Source organism: Myotis yumanensis, unplaced genomic scaffold (genome assembly GCF_028538775.1).
Source record: "Myotis yumanensis isolate MYYU_CA2020_CCGP unplaced genomic scaffold, mMyoYum1.0.hap1 SCAF_4, whole genome shotgun sequence".
Lineage (NCBI taxonomy): Eukaryota > Metazoa > Chordata > Mammalia > Chiroptera > Vespertilionidae > Myotis > Myotis yumanensis.
Window position 1 is genome coordinate 32,243,938 of NW_027223755.1, and position 21,486 is coordinate 32,265,423.

A 21,486-nucleotide genomic window follows, 5' to 3' on the forward strand; every position below is an offset into this window, starting at 1 on the left:
GTGTGGCTCAGTGGTTGAGTGTTGACCCATGAACCAGGAGGTCCTGGTTAGATTCCCTGTCAGGGCACATGCCTAGGTTATGGGCTTGATCCCCAGTAGGAGGTGTGCAGGAGGTAGCTGCTCAATGATTCTCATCATTGATGTTTCTATCCCTCTCTCCATCTTCCTTCCTTTCTCTGAAATCAATAAAAACATATTTTTAAAAAAACGACTTGTAAGGTAGTGCTGTCTATATTTGACAGATCAGGAAACCTAGGCAGAGTGAGTTTGAGAAACTCCCACATTCTTACAGCTTGTGACACGTTTTAGGTCTGTCTGACTCTAAAGCCCATGCTCTTTTTTTTTTTTTTTTAATATATTTTATTGATTTTTTATAGAGAGGAAGGGAGAGGGATAGAGAGTTAGAAACATCAATGAAAGAGAAACATCAATCAGCTGCCTTCTGCACACCCGCTACTGGGGATGTGCCCACAACCAAGGTACATGCCCTTGACCGGAATCAAACCTGGGACCCTTCAGTCTGCAGGCCGATGCTCTATCCACTGAGCCAAACCAGTCAGGGCAAGCCCATGCTCTTAATTTCATGCTACACTGCTGCTTAGGTGCTAAGGTTATAACTGAAAAACACAAGCACAATTCCTATTCTTGGTAGAGCTTAAAATCTAGAGGAGGGAACACATGGTTACTATACAATATTTATTTACAGTTTACATTTTCTTTATGTTTTGTTTGAGATCTCATGGAGCAAAAATTTTTATGTTGTATAGTTTCCTCATGTTTTGGCTTTCAAAACCCCTTATCTTCAGTCATCTCTTCTCATCTACAAAGGCCTCCTTAAGCACTGTTTTCTAGTCTTCTAGAATGGGGACCTGTGAAATAATAGAAAATACTTTGCACTTATGATCCTCCCAGACCTTGTCCTATGTATATCTTTATCTGGATGTTCATTAATATTCTTTAATAAACTGGTAAACATAAGTATTTCTTTGAGCTGCTCTAGCAAATTAATGGAACTCAAGGAGGGTGTCGTGGGAACCTCTGATTTATAGACAGTTGGTCAGAAGCACAGGTATAATCTGGGTTTGGGACTGGCATGTGAAATGGAAGGTGGTGGGGCCAGTCTAGTGGGACTGAGCCCTTAATCTGTGGGATCTGATACTATCTCTAGATATTAGAATTGAGTTAAATTGTAAGACCCTCCCCCACCCCGCCCCCGGGTGGTATCACAGAATAGCTTGTTGTGAGGGACATCTTCCCCCCCCCCCCGCCCTACACACACACACACACACACACACACACACACACATATTTGGTGACCAGAAGTAAAGTGTTCTGTGTGAGCAGTAAAGGAGACCCACAGAAGAGAAACACAGTAGGGGAGAACGGAACCGGTTTTTTTCCTACTCAGGAAGGAAGAACCTGAGTTTTTGCCATTATAGGACCATAGCCACTTGTTTTATTCTTATGGTAAATAAAACTAACGAAGGAAATTCAGGCAATGGAATTACTAGCAGATGGGAATTCCACAATGAAAGCCACGAGGCTAGAAACCGTTTGTGAAAAAGAAGGTTGGTATAGCTGGAGAGTATGAAAAATTAGATGCTGTCAGTGAGGTAGGCAGAAACCAGATCAAACAGGGCAGAGTAAACTGTGATTAGGAGTTTGAATTTTTAAGTGAAATGGGAAATTACTGAAAGGTTAAATTCTTGCTTTAAACATGTGAGACCTGGTGAGATCTTGCAAAAGAGCGCTTCGGTCTGCTCTGTAAAGAATGGGTTAGACTGAGGAAGCCACCACTTCCTATTTGGGAAGTTATGCAGTAGTACAAACTAGGATCAGAATTGACTTGTGCACAGTGTTCCTGGTAGAGGTATAGGCAAGTAGAATTCAGAGATAAATGTGACAATTTGATGATGAATGGGGTGTTGGAAGAGTAAATGAGAAGAAAGGTCAAGACTGAACCCCAGGTTTCTGGCTTGAGTCACTGGCTAGATAGGATAGCTCTTTATTCAGATAAAGACTACTGTAAGAGAGCCTGGTTTTTATTTTGTTTCAGTTTCTTTGTTTTTGTTGGGGAGGCATTCAAAAGTTTGGTGTTAGATAGATATCTTAAGTTTGAGTTGCTTGTGAGACTGCGAAGCATGGATGAGAAGGATGCAGATGTACTTAGGGTTCCGGAGCTCAGAGAGAGGTTGTTGTATGTGCTAGCAGGATTTAGGTGGAATTTGGCAGTGAGCTTACACAAGACAGGTTTATATATAATATCTTTACTACATATATTTCCCTAAATAAATATTTTCCTTATAAGAAAAATATGCGTAAGTTTTTTTGGTCAACTTGAATACATTATTCTTCTAGAGCTGTAACAAAATTGTCAAATGTCTCATATTGATAGTTAATTACACATACATATTATAAATAATATTTTAGAGAGATTTTCCCTGCTTATTTCATGATCCATTTTACTCAAATCCTTCATATAAATTTTTGACATCAGTGTGTTTGTTTATCATTAACAAAGTCCCCCCGCCTTTTTTTCGTTATTGATTAAGGTATTACGTATGTGTCCTTATCCTCCTATTGCCCCCCTCCCTCAATGCCCTCACTCCCCTGGTGTCTGTGTCCATTAGTTAGGCTTATATGCATGCATACAAATCCTTTGGTTGATCTCTCCCCCTTACCCCCACCCTCCCCTACTTTCCCTCTGAGGTTTGACGGTCTGATTGGTGCTTCTCTGTCTCTGGATCTGTTTTTGTTCATCAGTTTATGTTGTTCATTATATTCCATAAATGAGTGAGATTCTGCGATATTTATCTTTGTCTGACTGGCTTATTTTGCTTAGCATAATGCTCTCCAGTTCCATCCATGCTGTTGTAAATGGTAAGAATTCCTTTTTTTACTGCAGTGTACTATTCCACTGTGTAAATGTACCACAGGTTTTTAATCCACTCATCTGCTCATGGGCAGTTAGGCTGTTTCCAAATCTTAGCTATTGTAAATTGTGCTGCTATGAACATAGGGATGCATATATCCTTTCTGATTGGTGCTTCTAGTTTCTTGGGATATATTCCTAGAAGTGGGATCACTGGGTCAAATGAGAGTTTCATTTTTAGTTTTTTGAGGAAACTCCATACTGTTCTCCACAGGGCTACACCTGTCTGCATTCCCACCAGCAGTGCAGGAGGGTTCCTTTTTCTCCGCATCCTCGCCAGCACTTGTCATTTGTTGATTTGTTGATGATAGCCATTCTGACAGGTGTGAGATGGTACCTCATTGTCGTTTTGATTTGTATTTCTTGGATGATTAGTGACTTTGAGCATGTTTTCATATGTCTCTTGGCCTTCCTTATGTCCTGTTTCGCAAAGTGTCTATTTAGGTCCTTTGCCCATTTTTTGATTGGGTTGTTTATCTTCCTTTTGTTCAATTGTATGAGTTCCCTGTAAATGTTGGAGACTAAACCCTTATTGGAGATAACATTGGCAAATATGTTCTCCCATGTAGTGGGCATTCTTGTGGGTTTGTTGATGGTTTCTTTTGCTGTACAGAAGCTTTTTATTTTGATGTAGTCCCATTTGTTTATTTTCTCTTTAGTTTCCAATGCCCTAGGAGCTGTATCGGTGAAGATATTGCTTCGGCATATGTCTGAGATTTTGCTACCTGTGGATTCCTCTAATATTTTTATGGTTTTCCATATTACGTTTAAAGTCCTTTATCCATTTTGAGTTTACTTTTGTGTATGGTGTAAGTTGGTGGTCTAGTTTCATTTTTTTTGCATGCATCTGTCCAATTTTCCCAGCACCATTTATTGAAGAGACTATCTTGACTCCATTGTATGTTCTTGCCTCCTTTGTCAAATGTTGAGCATAGTGGTTTGGGTCAATTTCTGGGTTCTCTATTCTATACCATTGGTCTATATGTCTCTTCTTGTGCCAGTACCAGGCTATTTTGAGAACAGTGGCTTTATAATACAGCTTGATACCTGGTATTGAGATTGATCATGTAACACTGTTTTCCAGAGCACATTATTTTCATTTTGGTCTGAGCTTTGTGACATACAGCACTTTCGAGGAAATTAATTCCAAGCCACAAGAACCTTTTCATATAACTTTAATAACATTAGCACACTCGGCTTTATAAAATTTGTCCTGAAGGTATATATATTCATGATTACCCTGTAATTATTTATTGCATAGCTTTGTTTTCAACAATGTCCAACATATACATTGGAAAGGTCAGACCTCAATATCATAATTACCAAATTCCTAATAAATTCTTTTACTTTTTTTACAAAACAAGAACCAATCTGTCAAGTGAATTCTATAAACATGCAAAACAAGCATTGCTTGGGCTTCTTTAATGGAATGTTTGTCCCCATACAGTCTTTAATCACCTCCTTTTTTAGTGGAACCTTAGTATGTCTTCATTTGGCAATGTTTCTTTCTTAAAGCAGCCTTACTCTTGAAAATCACATAATATGGCAGTTTCTTTTTATAGTTGATTGTAGTTATTTTTTATTGTCTTAATAATCACCTTTCCCCCCTTTTGTATGTGCATTTAAAAAAGTTATTTAGGGGAATGGTTTATAAAATAAAAGCCTTTGTAAGGATCATTGTTGAGTGTAAAAAATTCAATTTTCATTTTAAAATAACTTAGTGAATTTCCACTCTGATTTTTTTTATTCCATTTCCTTTCCAGTATTTGTCAGGGGTACTAGATTTATTAATACACTTTTCCATGACCATGTAGAGAATTGCCCTGTAGAAAGGATATATGTTTCCATTTAAGTGACAAAAGTATTTGCAGCCTTGGTCCTGGAAAAATATCTAGCGGGGGAAACACAAAGCAAACTAACTTTAGTGTAAATGACACCACTTTTGTAGCTTCTCATGTCGTAGAAATTCTGTAATAGGACTGATAAATCAAGGCTTTCCTCTGTTGCCATTTTCTTTCAATAAATTTGTTCTTTGCTAAATCCTGTTAAATAATGTAAGTAGAAAAGTATAGTTAAGAGGATATTTTATTTGGTTGTAGCTTTTAGTGCTTAAAAGTTTTTCCTTAAATTACCCTAATTGCACTGATCTATATTTAAGATATAATGATGTGAGAGTAACTTCAAATATTAAGTGTGATGTATAGGTAGTATAATTATGGTCTGGTTAGATCAGAGAAAATTCTAAAGTGATTTCTTTCTTTCTTGGGCCTGCTACTATGAAACACTGCTGATTTCATAAATCAGCAGTTTTATATTATGTAACTGTTTAGAAAAGGTAACTGAAAATTTTGTTTGTTTCTGCATGACTTTTCCTTCTACAACTAAGGAAATGGAGATGTGATATAAATATGTAAATCCATCACAGAGAAATAATCTAAAGCACATACTTTATGATGAAGGATCAGTTATATAAATATGAAAATGTAAAATGCTCACTAGATAAATACTAATAAAACTTGGACAAGAAGAAAGAAACTAAAGTCCTGTTTACATTCAACCTAAGTTTATTATTTAGGCTAGCCAAATAAATATTGGAATATTTCATTTATATGTGCCCGTGGGGATTAAATTTTTTTCTTTATCTTTCTGAAGGCATTTTGTTTTCTGAACACCTGTGGTTGGGATCATAATCATACAAAAGGACAGAAATAATTTTAAGCCTGCATGTTTTTTTAAGGGAGGTAAATAAGCACAAGAAAGTTTGATTTTCTTAAAGTACATCTTTTTATAAAGCAAGAAAAAATCATTTTGCATGAAGTTTCTGCAATTCATATACTTTAAAGATAGATGTTTTTATAGACCCAGAGAATGCCTTAAAATATCATAGCTTTAGGAAATACTAAGTCAAGATTAATGTGCATTTGACTGAAAAGACAGATTACTGAAACTGTGAAATTGTTTTAAAAGATCAAATGTCTTTCCTTACTAAGCATGGTGTTTCATGTCCTCATCTATTTATTTAATCTCTGTGTAACATCACTTACCACATACTTGAAAAACAAAATTAGCAGATCTTTGAGAAGGCCTGTCTTCTTTCTGCAGTGTCTTTGTAACTTGTGTCTATGCAGGTAAATTAATATATCGGCCAAGTCTATAAAATAAGAAAAGGAAAAGAGTTTGTGATAAATAAAAAGGAAGAAAATGTTCTAGTTACTAATATTTTTCCTTTTCTATTTTACTTTCATTCTCCTCTTTTACATTTATTCTTCTCTTATCCATGTGTTAAACTTTCCTTGCATTTTCTCAAATGACTATTTCAGAAATAGAGTCTAACATAGCTAACTTTCTGTTCCATTTTCTGCCTCATGTCTAGTATAGAGTAATAAGCTGTAATATGTTATCTGCAACTCAGCTACCCATGCTTGTAATTTAAAAAGAAATAAGTAAAAATATTCTGAAAAGAAAATGAGCGAGGACTTCGGGGATCATTAATTCCCATGATTATTTATTGAGTGTTCACATTATGCATAATGGTAATCTATGAAACATAAAAATGTTGATATAACATATAGGCTCTTCCTCATGTTACTTATAATCTTAAGGAGAGCAGGTATGAAGAATTAAAGGGCATTAGGAGAAGCCCTTTAGGAGAAGGTAGTATAAAAGATGATGCCCCATTAGTTGCATGCCAAATGGATAGTGCAGGGGTTTTAGGCTACTGGACATTCAAAGGACAGAGTGCTCAATTACAGGGGGTTAAAGTGGTCAGGGAAGGCCTCACGAAAAAAGGGTGAATGAAGGTGAACAGGAAATGGAGGGAGAACATTGGAGGAGCAGGAGGGGAGTAAGCAGATGGAGGAGTCTGGAACTATTACATCCAGGTGGTGGAAGAGTAATGCAATGTACCTTTGGAGCGGTGGGTTCGATAGAGATTGCAGAGGTTCCTGATAGCCCTTGAAAGTTCTTAAGTCAAGGAGAAAGAATGAAACTTAAGAGACTGGAGCAGAAAGCACCCATTTGCCTCCTTGAAGCCCTCAGTAATAAGTAAACAATCAGTTGGATCCCATTTAACATTGTGAAATGAAAATTAAGTTTATATCAAAATTGGGGGTTCTTTAGGAGGAGCATCTATCCTAACGCAATCAATGAAAGATGAGTTAACTTGGAAATTCTAAGATCCCACGTCTCTGGGGGCCAGAGATGAGAGTTAGAGAATAATAATTGGCCTGTGCTTCTTTAGCATGAGCCAGGTGACAGGATTCCCTGACTTCAGATAAGTGCCAGTTAATGAGTCAGAAATACCTGTAAAAACTAGGAAAGACAGTTAACTATTCAGAATAGCATAGTGATTTAAAGCAAAGAAAGAAAATCCCATTTGTTGTTTAATTCCTTTGTCCTTCTTGCAGACTATTAGTTCATAATCAGCTCCTTAGGTTGCACAGTGCTTTCCCAGTTTTTCCCTCTAAATCATACAACAGGTAGCACTCAAAAGTGCAATACACTTCCCCGTATCCATTCAAAACTATGTGCCCTAGACTTTAAGCTTCCTCGAGTTTCTGAGTTCTCTGAGGGTGGCTGTCTATATTATCCCCAAGGCCTATAGTGATGGTTGGCACATTTTGTGGGCTCATAAAATGTTGACTAAAATGAATGAACTTAACTATGGTGAGCTATTCATTAAGAAAGGTTGGCCTGGATAATATGACCACTTTTTGTAATCACATCTTTCTTTATACATTAATTGGTATTAATACACCTCCTGTATTAAGTTTTGTCTAGGATATTCAGTAATCACAGTTGTTTTTTTTGTGGGTTTTTTTTGTTGTTGTTTTTTTGTTTTTTTTTACTGTATTGTAGAAGCTAGCATAGAATTTAACTAATCTTTTCAGGACTAAATTGCTATGTCCTAGTTAATGTGAAATCTTACTTACTAAGCACTGGTTTGAGGTGTTAAGAACTGAGTGAAATATAAAATTACATGGTTTCTCTGGCTACCTTCACTTTTCCACATTATACCCGACAACGGATTTGAATGAATGTGCATGAGAGGACAATTAGAGGATGATACACCGAGAAGAATTCTAATAAAATATTAGTCATAACCCCAATAACACATATGAAACAAAACACTTGCAGTGCTTTTCAAAAGAAAATACAAAAGAAAGTAATATCTTGTGTTTAAACAGATAGTGAAAATGAGATTATCTGAGTACTTGCCTTTTATCATTTCCCCTTTTTCCTCCAAAACTATTTTCATTTCATTCCTTTGAGGGTTTATAGCTCTCTTTTGACTGGTTCATTTTAAATGTCTAATCACATTTTAAAGCATTTTATACAGAAAAGTTGTATATTATAAAAAACAAGGTTGATTCTTAATTTATAAAAGACAAGGTTGAGAGTATTGTGAATAATGAAGCAAAGGCTAATATTCAACACTTCATATTGAATACTGCCTAATAGGAATAGATTTTTTAAAAATATATATTTTTATTGATTTTTTTACAGAGAGGAAGGGAGAGGGATAGAAAGTTAGAAACATTGATGAGAGAGAAACATTGATGAGAGAGAAACATTGATGAGCCACCTCCTGCACACCCCCTCCTGGGGATGTGCCCGCAACCAAGGTACATGCCCTTGACCGGAATCGAACCTGGGATCCTTCAGTCCGCAGGCCGATGCTCTATCCACTGAGCCAAACCGGTCAGGGCAAGAAATAGATTTTTAAAGGCTTCATTTTGAAATGTTACATTTACACATTTGGAGGGAACACTTTTATAATACTTACAAAAAGGAGAACAAGAATATATAACTTCTTAATGCTTATTTTCTTTAAATATGTGTTCTATATGCCAGGAAAGTACAAGCCTCTTGTGGCTTTTGGGGGGTACTTTTGCCAAACTGCTGAGTGAGTGGTAATTGAGATACATCCTTTTGGTGTGTTTTTTTAACTTGAATGCCTTGAAGATAATCATTGTCTAACTTCTCCTTTTACTCAACCCAGAATATGGCTCCTTCCTTTCCACTCTTTTTCTTCAGTCCTCCTTTTCTAGAATCAACTCTTCCCATTCAAAGCCAGCTCCCATGCCTTTCCTCTCCAGGCCATAGTCATTTCCCCCCCTTTCTGAACTGGAAGTCTGTGCCTCCTCCCCTCTGGCACTTAATAGGTACTCCAGGGTGAGCATGGTGTCTCCTGTCTACTGGACTTCACCCCCAAAACTCCAGCTAGATATCTGCCTCTTGTGACCTTTACTGTGCAGCATGTCACACTCCAATGAAAAGAATGACTGACCGACCAACTGACTGAGGCTGCCTTACCTCCCTTCCTTTATCCCTACTACACAGCCTTCTTCCAAGCCTGTCACTTCGTAGAGCTGGAAATCCAGTTGGAGGCAGAGGAGGGAAGAGGAGGGTAAACTCCAGTGATCACATGACTGACTTCTCTAAGTCTGAGTAAGCATGGGCCAGGGCTATAGTTTTCTTCCTGAAGAGCATGGACAGGCTGAGCAGACCATTGTCTGGCCTGTGTCCATTCTGCTTCTGTGAATATCATTATCCATTCTTTTGTTGTTGTTGTTAATCCTCACCCGAGGATATTTTTCCATTGATTTTTAGAGAGAGTGGAAAGGAGGGGGAGAGACAGAGAAAGACCGATGTGAGAGACACATCAACTGGTTACCTCCCACATGTGCCCTACCAGGGCCTAGGATTGAGCCTGCAACCAAGGTACGTGCTCATGATCAGAATCGAACCCAGAACCCTTCAGTCCATGGGCTGGTGCTCTATCCACTGAGCCAAACCTATTAGGGCTCATTATCCATTCTTTATTCTAATGTTTTAACACCTTTTTTGGGTCATCATTCACTAATTCTTTTCTTTTGGCTTTCTAGAAATCTCAAGTTCCTGAACTCATTAGATTTGCCTCAGAACTTGATACGGTTTATTCTGGTCCCAGCAGTGTCATCTAACAACCTCATCATTTATGAAAAAGGGGTGAAGTTACTGCTTTTGGCAAGAATTGGGCAAAGTTTATTTTATCTACTATGCTGCAGTCTATCAAAATCTGTTCTTAGCCTTGAAGGCTGTGTCTTATAAATGGTCATGTCCGACTTGAAGCATAATGCTCTAGAATTGCTGCATCATTTATAAATTCAGCATATTGCTAATTACTTTTTTATAATTATACTAGAGGCCCAGTGCACAAATTCATGCACGGATGGGGTCCCTTGGCCTGGCTGGAGATCAAGGCCTATTGGGGGGCCAGCCAGTTGGGGGGGGGGGGGCACGGGAGGTTGGCTGTGGGAGCGCACTGACCACAAGGGGGCAGCTCCTGCGTTGAGCGTCTGCCCCCTGGTGGTCAATGCTTGTAATAGCTACTGGTTGACCAGTTGTTGGGTCATAACAGTTGCTTAGGCTTTTATATATATAGATATAACAAAGATATAACTTCTTACCTTCTCTTCAAAAACATGTGCTCGTGATGGTAGTACCAACATTGATCAATATGATCATTTGATGTAAAAGACATAATCAAATGAGCTGGCTGTCAAATTATACCGTTTTTATCTCTCTCTAATATACATTTTTATAATTCACATTCACCCACATAGCAGACCACAGTCATTCTCCACTTGTTAAGTATGTGTTAGGAAAATTCACAATGAATCCTTTGAGAAAACACACAGTATTCAGAAATTCCATTGATTTCTTGTGAAATTTCTTGGTGCTTGGAGGTGATGTGAGTACTGAGAAGGCAGCTGCCTGAGTGGATTCTTCCTAAATAATATTGACACCCACCCTGTAAAGAGCTTTGGAAGCTGTAGTTTAGAGGGTTTTTGTCTTTTCCAGCTAATTGAGATCAGTGGTTGATAGAATGCCCGATGTGCAACAGGAATCTCAGGCCCTGCCTGCTTAGCATGCTGGGTGGATTAGTGGTGAAGTGCTCTGCAGTGAGAGGGGGAAATGGCTTTATTTCCTCCCATGTGTTTGCCATCGCCAACTCCAGCCTTCATTTTACAGACAGGGAGACCAACACCTCGAGAAATAGTTAACTTCAGTAGGATTGCACAGTTAGTAGCTGAACTTCTAGTGAAAAGTTTTGGTTTTTAAATTTTTATTTCAGTGTTACTCAATAAGTCCTAATAAGGTAGACCATATGTTTGTTTCTTTAGAGATTTTTTCATCTTTTATAAAGGACATATATTAACATCAAGAATATATACTCCTACACTGGAGTTTTACATGAAGATTACAATGTATTAGAATGATATCAACTGGTTATTGTTTGCTCATGTGGTGATTTTGTTTTCTAAAATCAGATCACATTTGAATGTATAGACAAAGAGCTTTGACTTTACAAAGGTGGGCATGTGACCCAAAGTGTGATGGCTTTGGGAACTGCTTTACTGAACTTTTTAAAAATTAGGTATGCATGTTAGTGCAGTGTGAGAACACTGTGTCCCTGATAGAAATGATACTATAAGTTCCCTGGAGACTAAAGTTGTAATTTATTCAGTTCGTTTTAAGCTCAAATACTTTAATTTAGTGTGCCAGTGGATGGGTATGTACTCCTACTTTTTTAAAGTCAGGTTTATTAAGGTATAGTTTACCTGTAGTAAAACCTTTTAAGCATAATTTTAGCAAATGTAATCACTACCAAAGTATAGAATATTCCCATCACGCCAAAAAGTTCCCCTTTGTTTTTTGCCTTGCAGCCACTGACCAAATAAATAATTTTGCCTTTTTGGAAAGTCACGTAAATGGAGTCAGTCATACAATGTGTAGCCTTTTGAGTCTATTTTATTTCTTAGTGTAATGTTTTTGAGACTAATCCAAGTTGTTTCATGTATCTGTAGTTTGTTCCTTTCTGTTGCTCACTACTCTTCCAGTGAATTAGTGTTCCACAGTTTGTTTATCCATTCACTAATTGATAGATATTTGGATCATTGCAGTTTTGGATTTTAATGAATAAAGCTACTATAGATATTCACATACAGATGTAAGGGTACTTGTTTTGGTCTTGGGTAAATACCTGGGAATGGGGTTGCTTGGTTATAATGGAGTGTGCTTAACTCCATAAAAATAGCCAATGTGTCTTCCAAAATGAATGTGCCATTTTTTATTCTTCCTGACAATGTATGAGAGGTCCTGTTGTTTCTCAGACTTTCGAGGACTCAAATTATGTCAGTCTTCTTAACTTTACTTTTATTAAAATCTCATTGTGGTTTTATTATTATTGTTCTCATTGTGGTTTTAATTTGCATTTCTCAGATAACTAATGACATAGAACATCTTTTTAGTTACTGATATATGACATCTATATATATTATATACATACTAGAGGCCCGGTGGCACGAATTCGTGCACCAATGGGGCCCCTTGGCCTGGCATGCGGGATTGGGCCAAAACCTGCTCTGCAACATCCCCTGAAGGGTCCCGGATTGCGAGAGGGCACAGGCCAGGCTGAGGGACCCTACTGGTGCATGATCGGGGCCAGGAGAGATGGGGGAGGTTGGCCAGCCAAGGAGAGACCATGGGAGTGCTCCAAGGCGTGTTCAGCCCATCTCACTCAGTCCCAATCGGCTGGACCCCAGCAGCAAGCTAACCTTCTAGTTGGAGTGTTTTTCCCTAGTGGTCAGTGCATGTCATAGCAACCGGTCGACCGGTCGACTGTCTGCCCCCTGGTGGTCAGTGTACATCATCGCGAGTGGTTGAGTGGCCTTAGCATATTATGCTTTGATTGGTTGAACGGCCGACTGGACAACCAGACACAGCATATTAGGCTTTTATTATACGGGATATATTCTTTGGCAGAATCTCTGTTCAAATATTACCCATTTTAAAATTGAGTTATTTGTCTTATTGAGTTTTCAGTTTTTTATATATTCTGGTTCCAAGTCTTTGATCAAATACATGTTTACAAATGTTTTTTCCTAGTCTATGGCTTTTCTTTTTCTTGATAGTGTCTTTAGGAGAGTAGAGATTTTTAATCTTTAACATTTTTGTATCTTTACCTTTTTAGTTAGAAAATCAACACAAGACTATTATAATAAGTTAAAGAATATTATAAAGCATCTCTTTCCTACCTAATCTACCTTTCTAGTATTGAAGCACACTAATAATCTAGTGAAAGAGAAGTTTTAATATATGTACAAGATAAAATGTCTGCTTTAAGAAATATATTCTGAAAATTTTCTTTGAATTTTAGAACTAAAATTTCTCTTCATGTTAAAGAGGATAATTAGAAAAAAGAACACCTATTGAAATACTTCACTTTATCCTGTTTTGCTCTCCTTTTATTCTAGTGTTATCCAAGATAAATTCTGTGGAATTATAAACATTGCAGTGGAGGGCCTCCATGATGTCATGACGGAAGATCCTGAGACAGGAACACATAAAGAGTAGGTGGATCATTTAATTAATTGCACTTGACAATACTTGGGGGGAGGGTAATTAATTATATCCTGCATGAGTTTTGTTCACTATCACCATATAAAAACAGTATAGCAACTGTTTTAATTTTGTCTTCTATAAAGAAAAAAAAATTATTTTGCTTATACTATTTCCTGTTTATTTTAAAATCAGCTTTATCTTGTTATAGCGAAATTCTAAATTGAGCTTTTTTTATCTTAATTATTATTTTATGATTTGACAGTAACTTAAAAAAAATCCAAGTGTATTTTAGCATATGAATTCCTTTTTAAAGATGTTTTAATAGGTTAGTTTTTTTCCAACAAAAGTTTCTTCCGCTTTTAGGCAAGTTATGGGGTAAAGGAGATGGACAAGCATCCTGTTTTTGTATTTGCCTGGTGTAAGCATCACTGGCACTTTTAAGATATTAGAGGGTCACATGATACTTGACTAGTTTCAAAAGAGAATCGTTAAAATTATATTCTTTGGGAGAATAGTTAAAATTATGTTATCAGGAATGCCGGTAATCTCATATTTATATAGTTATTAATTTGAAATTCTTTTTAAAAATCAATCATTGTATCCTTTTGTAGTTAGTAGAATTGTTTCAACTTTACTCTTATTACTGTTGATAAAGGACACATTTCATGTAATGATAAGCAGGGCTTTATGAGATTCCAGGCCACCTTGAGGTTTCCTCAGTAATGTATTGAGCCCACTTTCCCATCTATAGCACATGGGAAAGATTGCTGTTTGAATCATATTTTGTTCAAAAATATTGAAAAGCAGATATATGTTGTTGAATCTTATTAAACATATATAAATAAAATGTGTCTAGCATGTAACTTTACTATAAAATATAAGAGAAACCAAGCTTTCTTTGCTGCAGTTTATTAGTTAGGGACCTATGACTCTGTTTAGTTACTGAATTCCACTCTTCTACACTAGGAAACAGTGAGGTTGGTTCCCATCAACTTGATTCACTAGACACTATTCATTTCTGGTCTCCCTGGCACCAGTGTTGACTAAGTAGGAAACTGCATTTCTGTCATCTCTGCTAATGGTGAAGAGCAGTGGTGCAGAGATTCAAAACAAAATGACTTATAACTGTCCTGCAGGCACAGGTGCCATCAGGGACAAGTTCCTTATATCCTAGGGGTTATGTCATTTGGAGAATAAAGTTGATTGTTACATAATCAATAGAGCTTTAATGATGTTATGTTTTAAATTATTGCTACTGTTATGAAACATGTATAATAATCTACAGACAAATGAAATTTAGTGGTAAAAAGTGTTAATTTTAAGTGTTTGTAAGTATCATTTTTTTTTAAAAATATATTTTATTGATTTTTTACAGAGAGGAAGGGAGAGAGATAGAGAGCCAGAAACATCGATGAGAGAGAAACATCGATCAGCTGCCTCCTGCACATCTCCCACTGGGGCTGTGCCCGCAACCCAAGTACATGCCCTTGACCGGAATCGAACCTGGGACCTTTTAGTCCGCAGGCCGACGCTCTATCCACTGAGCCAAACCGGTTTCGGCAAGTATCATTTTTTAGAAAGACATAAAGCATACACCTGACTGCCAAGTAATATATGATTCAAGTTTTGCCTATAAATAAATATCTTAGAGTTTACTACCTTAAATGCTCAAGTAAAATGCTCTAAATTTTTTTGGTGTAGCCCTTTTTAAAGTGAGATATTGTTTTGTAAATTTTTTTAACTCATAAATCTAATTCATCTAGCTGTTTCTCACATTTTGGTATATAGAGGCATTAATGTTGTCAGTGATTTTGAGGATTTGTTTTTAGTATGTTAAAAACTTAAAAATTTATTCAAAACGTTTCTTTAAAACTGTAGCTGCATGTTGATGTCTCATCTTGAAGAACCAAAAGCAACAGAAGATGAAGAACCACCCACAGAACAGGATAAAAGGAAAAAAATGGTAAGTTACAAAAGCAACTTCTAAAAATTTGGGGAACCATATATTGTCAATAGAGGCCCGTTGCATGAAGATTCGCACAATAGGCTTTCCTTCCCCTGGCTGCCGGCACCAGTTTTCCTCCGGCACCCGGGACACAGGCTAGACTTCTCCGCTCCGGCCCGCAGCAAGGCTTGGCTTCTCCGCTCCAGCCGCCATCTTTGTTGGGTTAATTTGCATATTCATACTGATTGGCTGGTGGCTGTAGCAGAGTGATGACCAATTTACATATTTCTTTTTTATTAGTGTAGCTATTTTGTAGGGTTGAAAATATCTGTTAGTCCATTCCTCTATCCCATATTGCAAAATTAAGGTAAGCTGAGTTTTGAAATTGGGAGTTTATTCCTGAAGCAGGTTAATTTTATTCCTTGATATGAAATAATTGTTTATTATCTTAGCAGAGCAGAGGGTTTGTTCTTTTATGCACAGAAAACACGTGACCCTCAAATCGTGTTTAAGTTGTAATGCTGATTCTTTTGTTTTGAGGAGATTCACTGAAGTTGTTTCATTCCAGGTTATTTCTTGGATATTTTGCAATGAATTTTTTTGGATATACATCATAGACTTTTATAGAAATGCCTTTGAATTAATTGCTATATTGTTTAGAAAACTATTCTTACTATAGGAATATAATAAGAAAAAAGAATAAAGAATGGGAAATGTAAAATATCTTTCCTTTTTTTTTTTTTAAATCCTCACATGAGGGTATTTTTCCATTAATTTTTAGAGTGAGTGGAATGGAGGGGGAGAGACAGCGAGAGAGAAACATCGATGTGAGAGACACATTGATGTGACAGAGACACATCAATTGGTTGCCTCCTTGCAAGTGCCCTGACCAGGACTAGGGATTGAGCCTGTAACCGAGTACATGCCCTTGACTGGAATTGAACCCAGGACCCTTCAGTCCTCAGGCCGACGCTCTACCTACTGAGCCAAACCAGCTAGGGATAAAATATCTTTCCTTTAAAATTATTTATAATCTTGAATTTTTTTTTAAAAAAAGCTCACCTGAGGATATTTTTCCTATTGATTTCTAAAGAGAGTGGAAGGGAGGGAGAAGGAGGGGAGAGAGTGATAAGGAGAACATTGACACACAATGGCAATAGCGTATCATGTACAAAGCATTGATCTTTGTAATTAGTATTTCCTCTGTGAGCTTGAATATCTGCTCACAGAACCGATCTTCTGGTGATGATGAAACATACAAAGGCTGGCATCGGACACACAACTAACTAAGGCTCCTTTTATAAAAAGTAGTGAACATTCACATGGTAGATTTAATACAACTGTCCTTACAACTGAGACCATCAAAAGCAATGTTAACCTTCCCCAAATTTAGAAATACACAGTTTCAGTGATTAATTTAGCTCTTACAACCTGCAGAGTTGCAAGTGACATTAAAACAATCCAAGAGGATAGGAAGGAATGAATTTAAATAAGCCAACTGAGGTGTAATGAAGACTCAAATTGATAACCAGGCAGCCTCCTGGGATAGCAGTTCTTTCTGTTGTAGGGCTAAAATATTAATAAAATATAGTTTGAGATCCAGAGGTTAAGATCTTTCACAGTAGCCACATAATAGTAATCAAAAGACACTGGAAAGAAAATTATCTTGAAAATGCCCTTGGAATTAAATAAAACAATGGCTTCTGGTTTTTGTTTTTAGTTGAGATTTCAGATTAATTGCCTACTGACATCAGTATTGTTCTTGAGTATTACAAAGCAGGCAGCCTCATTATTTCTTCATTATTTACTTGCATTGTTACCAGAAACCGTAATCAGGAAGAGTTCAGCAAGTTTGCTACTGGTCCCTTGGAAACTTCAGCAGTGTAGCATTGATTCAGAGTAAATAAAGTCTTCATGTTTTTTTTAAATATATTCTTTTGATTTTTTACAGAGAGGAAGGGAGAGGGATAGAGAGTTAGAAACATCGATGAGAGAGAAACATTGATTAGCTGCCTCCTGCACACTCTCCACTGGGGATGTGCCCGCAACCAAGGTACATGCCCTTGACCGGAATCGAACCTGGGACCCTTGAGTCCGCAGGCCGATGCTCTATCCACTGAGCCAAACCGGTTAGGGCTAAAGTCTTCATGTTTATAGATGAAAGATGTGGACTGTTTGGGAGACCTTATTTTTCAGTAACTTAGATATCATTCCAGTGACCCTTAGACTGTCTTCTTGGCAGTTTTTCCTATTTTCATTCCCACTTTTCCCTTATTCTTTCAAAGCATTGTCCTACATAAGGAAGTTCCTGTTTTGAAGAGGTTTATTTTTATTATATTTTTATTGATCTCCAAGAGGACTCGAGAGATAGAAACATCAATGATGAGAGAAAATCATTGATTGGCTGCTTCCTGCATGCCCTACACTGGGGATGGAGCCCGCAACCCGAGGACAAAATGTTTTCTGTTGATTGTTTCTTTAGAGAGTGGAATGATGGGCTATTTTTAATTTAATTGTATTTCTTTTGTTTTTCAAATATGCCAATGGGAGGGAAAGAGTATGTGTTTGTTTTATTATTTATGTTGTTTATTATTTTCATTTCTCATTTTAAACCAGAAGCATATAGTGAATGTGAACAGCATAGCAATCCAGAATGGGGTGCATTTCCTGTGGTCCTGCCACAGTAGACTACCTGGCTTTCCTAAGAGAAACCCTGGACAATTGTGTTTAAGGCTCTTCAGCATGTTCTATTCCTTTTAGGGTCCTTTCTACCAGGTTTTGAGTCTTTACATGGATGAAACCTTAGTTGTTGGGAGATTGGGCTAATCATGCAACTCCATGCTCAGAGGCCCTAGTTCCTGAGGTTAGACAAACCAAGTGAATTTCATTTGAAAAACATTTCCACAATGAGGCTGTTTGGGAGTCTCTTGTAAGCAAGGAGGCAGGGGCAGTGTGTTGCTGTGGGAGAGGTTATGAAGAATTTTAGACGGGCACGTGTAAGAGGGACTGTTTTGCCCTTTGTTTGACACAGTGTGGTCCTCTCTGTCCCACAGCTGGCCCTGAAGGACCCGGTGCACTCTGTGTCCTTGCAGCAGTTCACCTACGAGAAGCTCAAGGCACAGCAGGAACTCCTGGGCGAGCAGGGCTTCCAGTCCCTCATGGAAACGGTGGACACAGAGATCGTCACCCAGCTCCAGGAGTTCCTGCAGGGCTTCTGAGAGCACAGGACTCTGGCTGCCCCGCTCCTGCAGCCAGCCAGGGACCCCACCTGCCATCTGTGAGCGCCTGCTGAGACACAGGGAGAGCCTGTGTGTGAACAGAAGCAAAGACCACACTTTTTTTTACTACAGAATGCAGTGACTGAATGTAAATCCCACATAACTAAAACCACAGACCTATTCCTCAAAAGAATTTAATTTTATATTTATGAGGGGCCCTGTGTGTACTAGAGATAGATTTGATGGTATAGCTGCTTAGTTTCCTGATAAGAGAAGAAACTATTTGATTACCTTTAATCATGTGCTCTTAATGTTTGCGAAGATGAAAGTTAATGTCTGAGATGTTTTTCTGCAACCAAAATTAGTAAAATTTGGCTGCCTTATCTCTTTTTTAAGCTAATGACACTACTAGTTTGAGAAATGACAAAGCTGTTCAGATGCAATTAAAGAAATGAGTGCACCAGGCAAAACTATATAAATAGTGACAAATACACATTACTAGATTACCTTGCAAGGGAGTTGCTTTCATCTGACATAGAAAACATGTTTTATCAAATGAATGCTTTTATTTTTATTCTAGTAATTTGATATCATAATTAGTAAAGGTATTTTTTCTCATTTTATGTTCAATAATTACATTTAGTCTTTACTCATTGTAAGGCCTCAGAAGTGAACCTGTGGTACTGCAGTACCAGGTGGGAGACCTCGGGTCAGGATTTGGTCCTAGTTCCTTTGTTCCTCCAGAGGCCCAGGGGCACCAAGAAGACCGAGGTGGCTAGACCCATGATGCAGAGCGGCTGTTCCCACTCACCCATCCCAGGCTCCTCAGGCGCAGGGCTGCCTCAGGGCCGCAGTGAGGTGGGTGCCCTGGGGGACCAGCAGCAGTCCCGGGTGCCAACACTGATGTGACAAGTCTTCCTTGTTCCCCCGACCTGCAGCACCCCAAAAGGGGAAACGGGAGAAGATACAGCCTTACTTTGTTTTACTTGCCACTTATTATTAGGAACTTTTAAAGCGTTTGTAAGGAAACACTCAGAAACACTGTTGGGAAATGTCTGGTCTTTCTGTGGAGACTTGGTACAGCGTGTCACTGCAGGAGAGCGCTGCCCTTCTGTGAGCTGCGGAACCCAGAATGTATGGAAGTGTTGGGTGTTTTCAGCAAGAGAAAGAAAATATGGTCCAAATTAAATTTTCCAAAGATACCGTACGTTTGATTTGACTGATTATTTTTCCCCACACACACAGAGTTCATAAAAATTGCCCAGTGAATTTTAAAGGGAGTTTTCTTTCATGCTCTGGTGCTGGCGCTGTCCGGGTAGGAGGCAGTATGGCAGGTCCTAGTTCCCCTTAGTTTCTCTTTTCACTTAATGTGCAAGAGCTTCTCTATGCTGTTTCTTTATCACCATTCCTCAATTTGCAAGACTGATCTACGAAGAATAATGTATTTTTGTTGTCTTAATTATTTTAATTTGAGGCACTATTCCTATTAGTGTTAATCAAAAATTGTCAAACGTACTCCAGTTTTTCAGCTGCAGTGAAGTGCTCATCTTCCCAGTCCTGACAGATTTCATTATAGTGTTAGAGCAAATATTACTAAAATAGCCCCTTGGGAAAAAAGGTAAAAAACTTATCTCTGGGAAAGAGATTATTCATTTTTTAAAATCAAAGATTAAAATAGGCTTTGTAAATAGCTCAGAAAAAAATTCATGTATCTTGAATTTTTAAGTGCTTAATTAAGACATAAAATGTAACTATTGATTTACAGAATTCTGTTCATTAATGCAGCCTTCTGGCAAACATTTAAGACTTGGGCAAACAACTCAGCCAGGCCTCTGGTTGAACTGTGGCTCCTGACAGAAGGTAATCATTTCTGTTCCGTAAACATACTCCTTTTCTATTTATTTTACTTTCCAGAGAGTTCTCCCACCCTCTGACAGAGGCCCAGGTGGCCAACAATAACATGTTAAAGTTTTTATTTTAAATGGTTTCTCCTCCCCTTCTCTTCTCTCATATTAGAGGAGCCACATCACTACACATTAAAAAGACATTATAGTTTTCCTTGAAAAGTCACCTTGGATCTGTATTTTACCTACCCCTTTATTCAGCTGGTATATGCCAAGTTCCTGTTTTGTGCCATGGTTCTAGGCCACATTCTGGGATTAGCACAGGGTACTTACCTCATGAAATTTTACAATTCAGTGGAAGCACTCGCCACCAGGGTATAAGACAACTGGTTCTAACCATAGTGTATGTTCAGGAGCAGTAGGGGAAGAAGATTACTTAAAAAGAGAAGGCTGCTGGCACTGTTTATTTTAATTGGATGTCCATTTAAAATCTGCCCTCAAACAGCATAGTTTGGTGAGGTTATTGCAGAGTAAATGTCACTGTGCTAAAACTGGGCAGCTGATTCCAGACTCAGAACTGCTTGAAATTACTCTGACTTACAAAATCATCAGTGAGATTTTGAAAATGTTAGAAGCTCTGTAGCCTCACAACTAATTCCTGATTCTGTAAATTATAACTTAAGGCTCACCAACTAAGGGCAGTGGGTTTCTGTTCTACTTCTACAGACCTTATAAATCCCGAGTGAGTATAAATTTAAAAGTCATTGCAAAGAGCTGAGGAAAGGATAAGATGCATGCCATGAAAAACAAAACTAATCCCCCCACCTTAGAAAACAAGTTTAAGTCTATAGAGCGTTGAAAGAAACACCAGGATGCTCATCATTTGGCTTCACCAAATTGTTTTCTTTTGCCACATTTATCTCTTCATACATACATACACACACACAGATAGTATATGCACTTAATTTTATTGAATCATTTGAAAGTAAGTTACAGACCTTTCACCTCCCAATTCTTCAGCATGCCTCTAAGAATGGCATTTCACTACATATCTACTAATTATATACCTAAGAAAATATTAATGCACTAATATCTATCTATATATATAAAAGGCTAATATGCTAAGTGTCTGACCATCCGACTGGTCGCTATGACGTG

The 21,486-nt window shown here is 37.8% G+C and overlaps 1 protein-coding gene across 1 annotated transcript in view; it reads left to right on the forward strand.

Annotated features, from left to right (window-relative positions):
- Positions 1-19,741, forward strand: part of IPO11 (importin 11) — a 128,516-nt gene extending 108,775 nt beyond the window's left edge. The window contains exons 28-30 of the mRNA XM_070412044.1: positions 13,234-13,329; positions 15,200-15,284; positions 18,320-19,741. Coding sequence (XP_070268145.1) covers positions 13,234-13,329; positions 15,200-15,284; positions 18,320-18,484 — 346 coding nt within the window. The 3' untranslated portion in view covers positions 18,485-19,741. The remainder of the gene's footprint in view (positions 1-13,233; positions 13,330-15,199; positions 15,285-18,319) is intronic.
- The last annotated feature ends 1,745 nt before the right edge of the window (positions 19,742-21,486 follow it).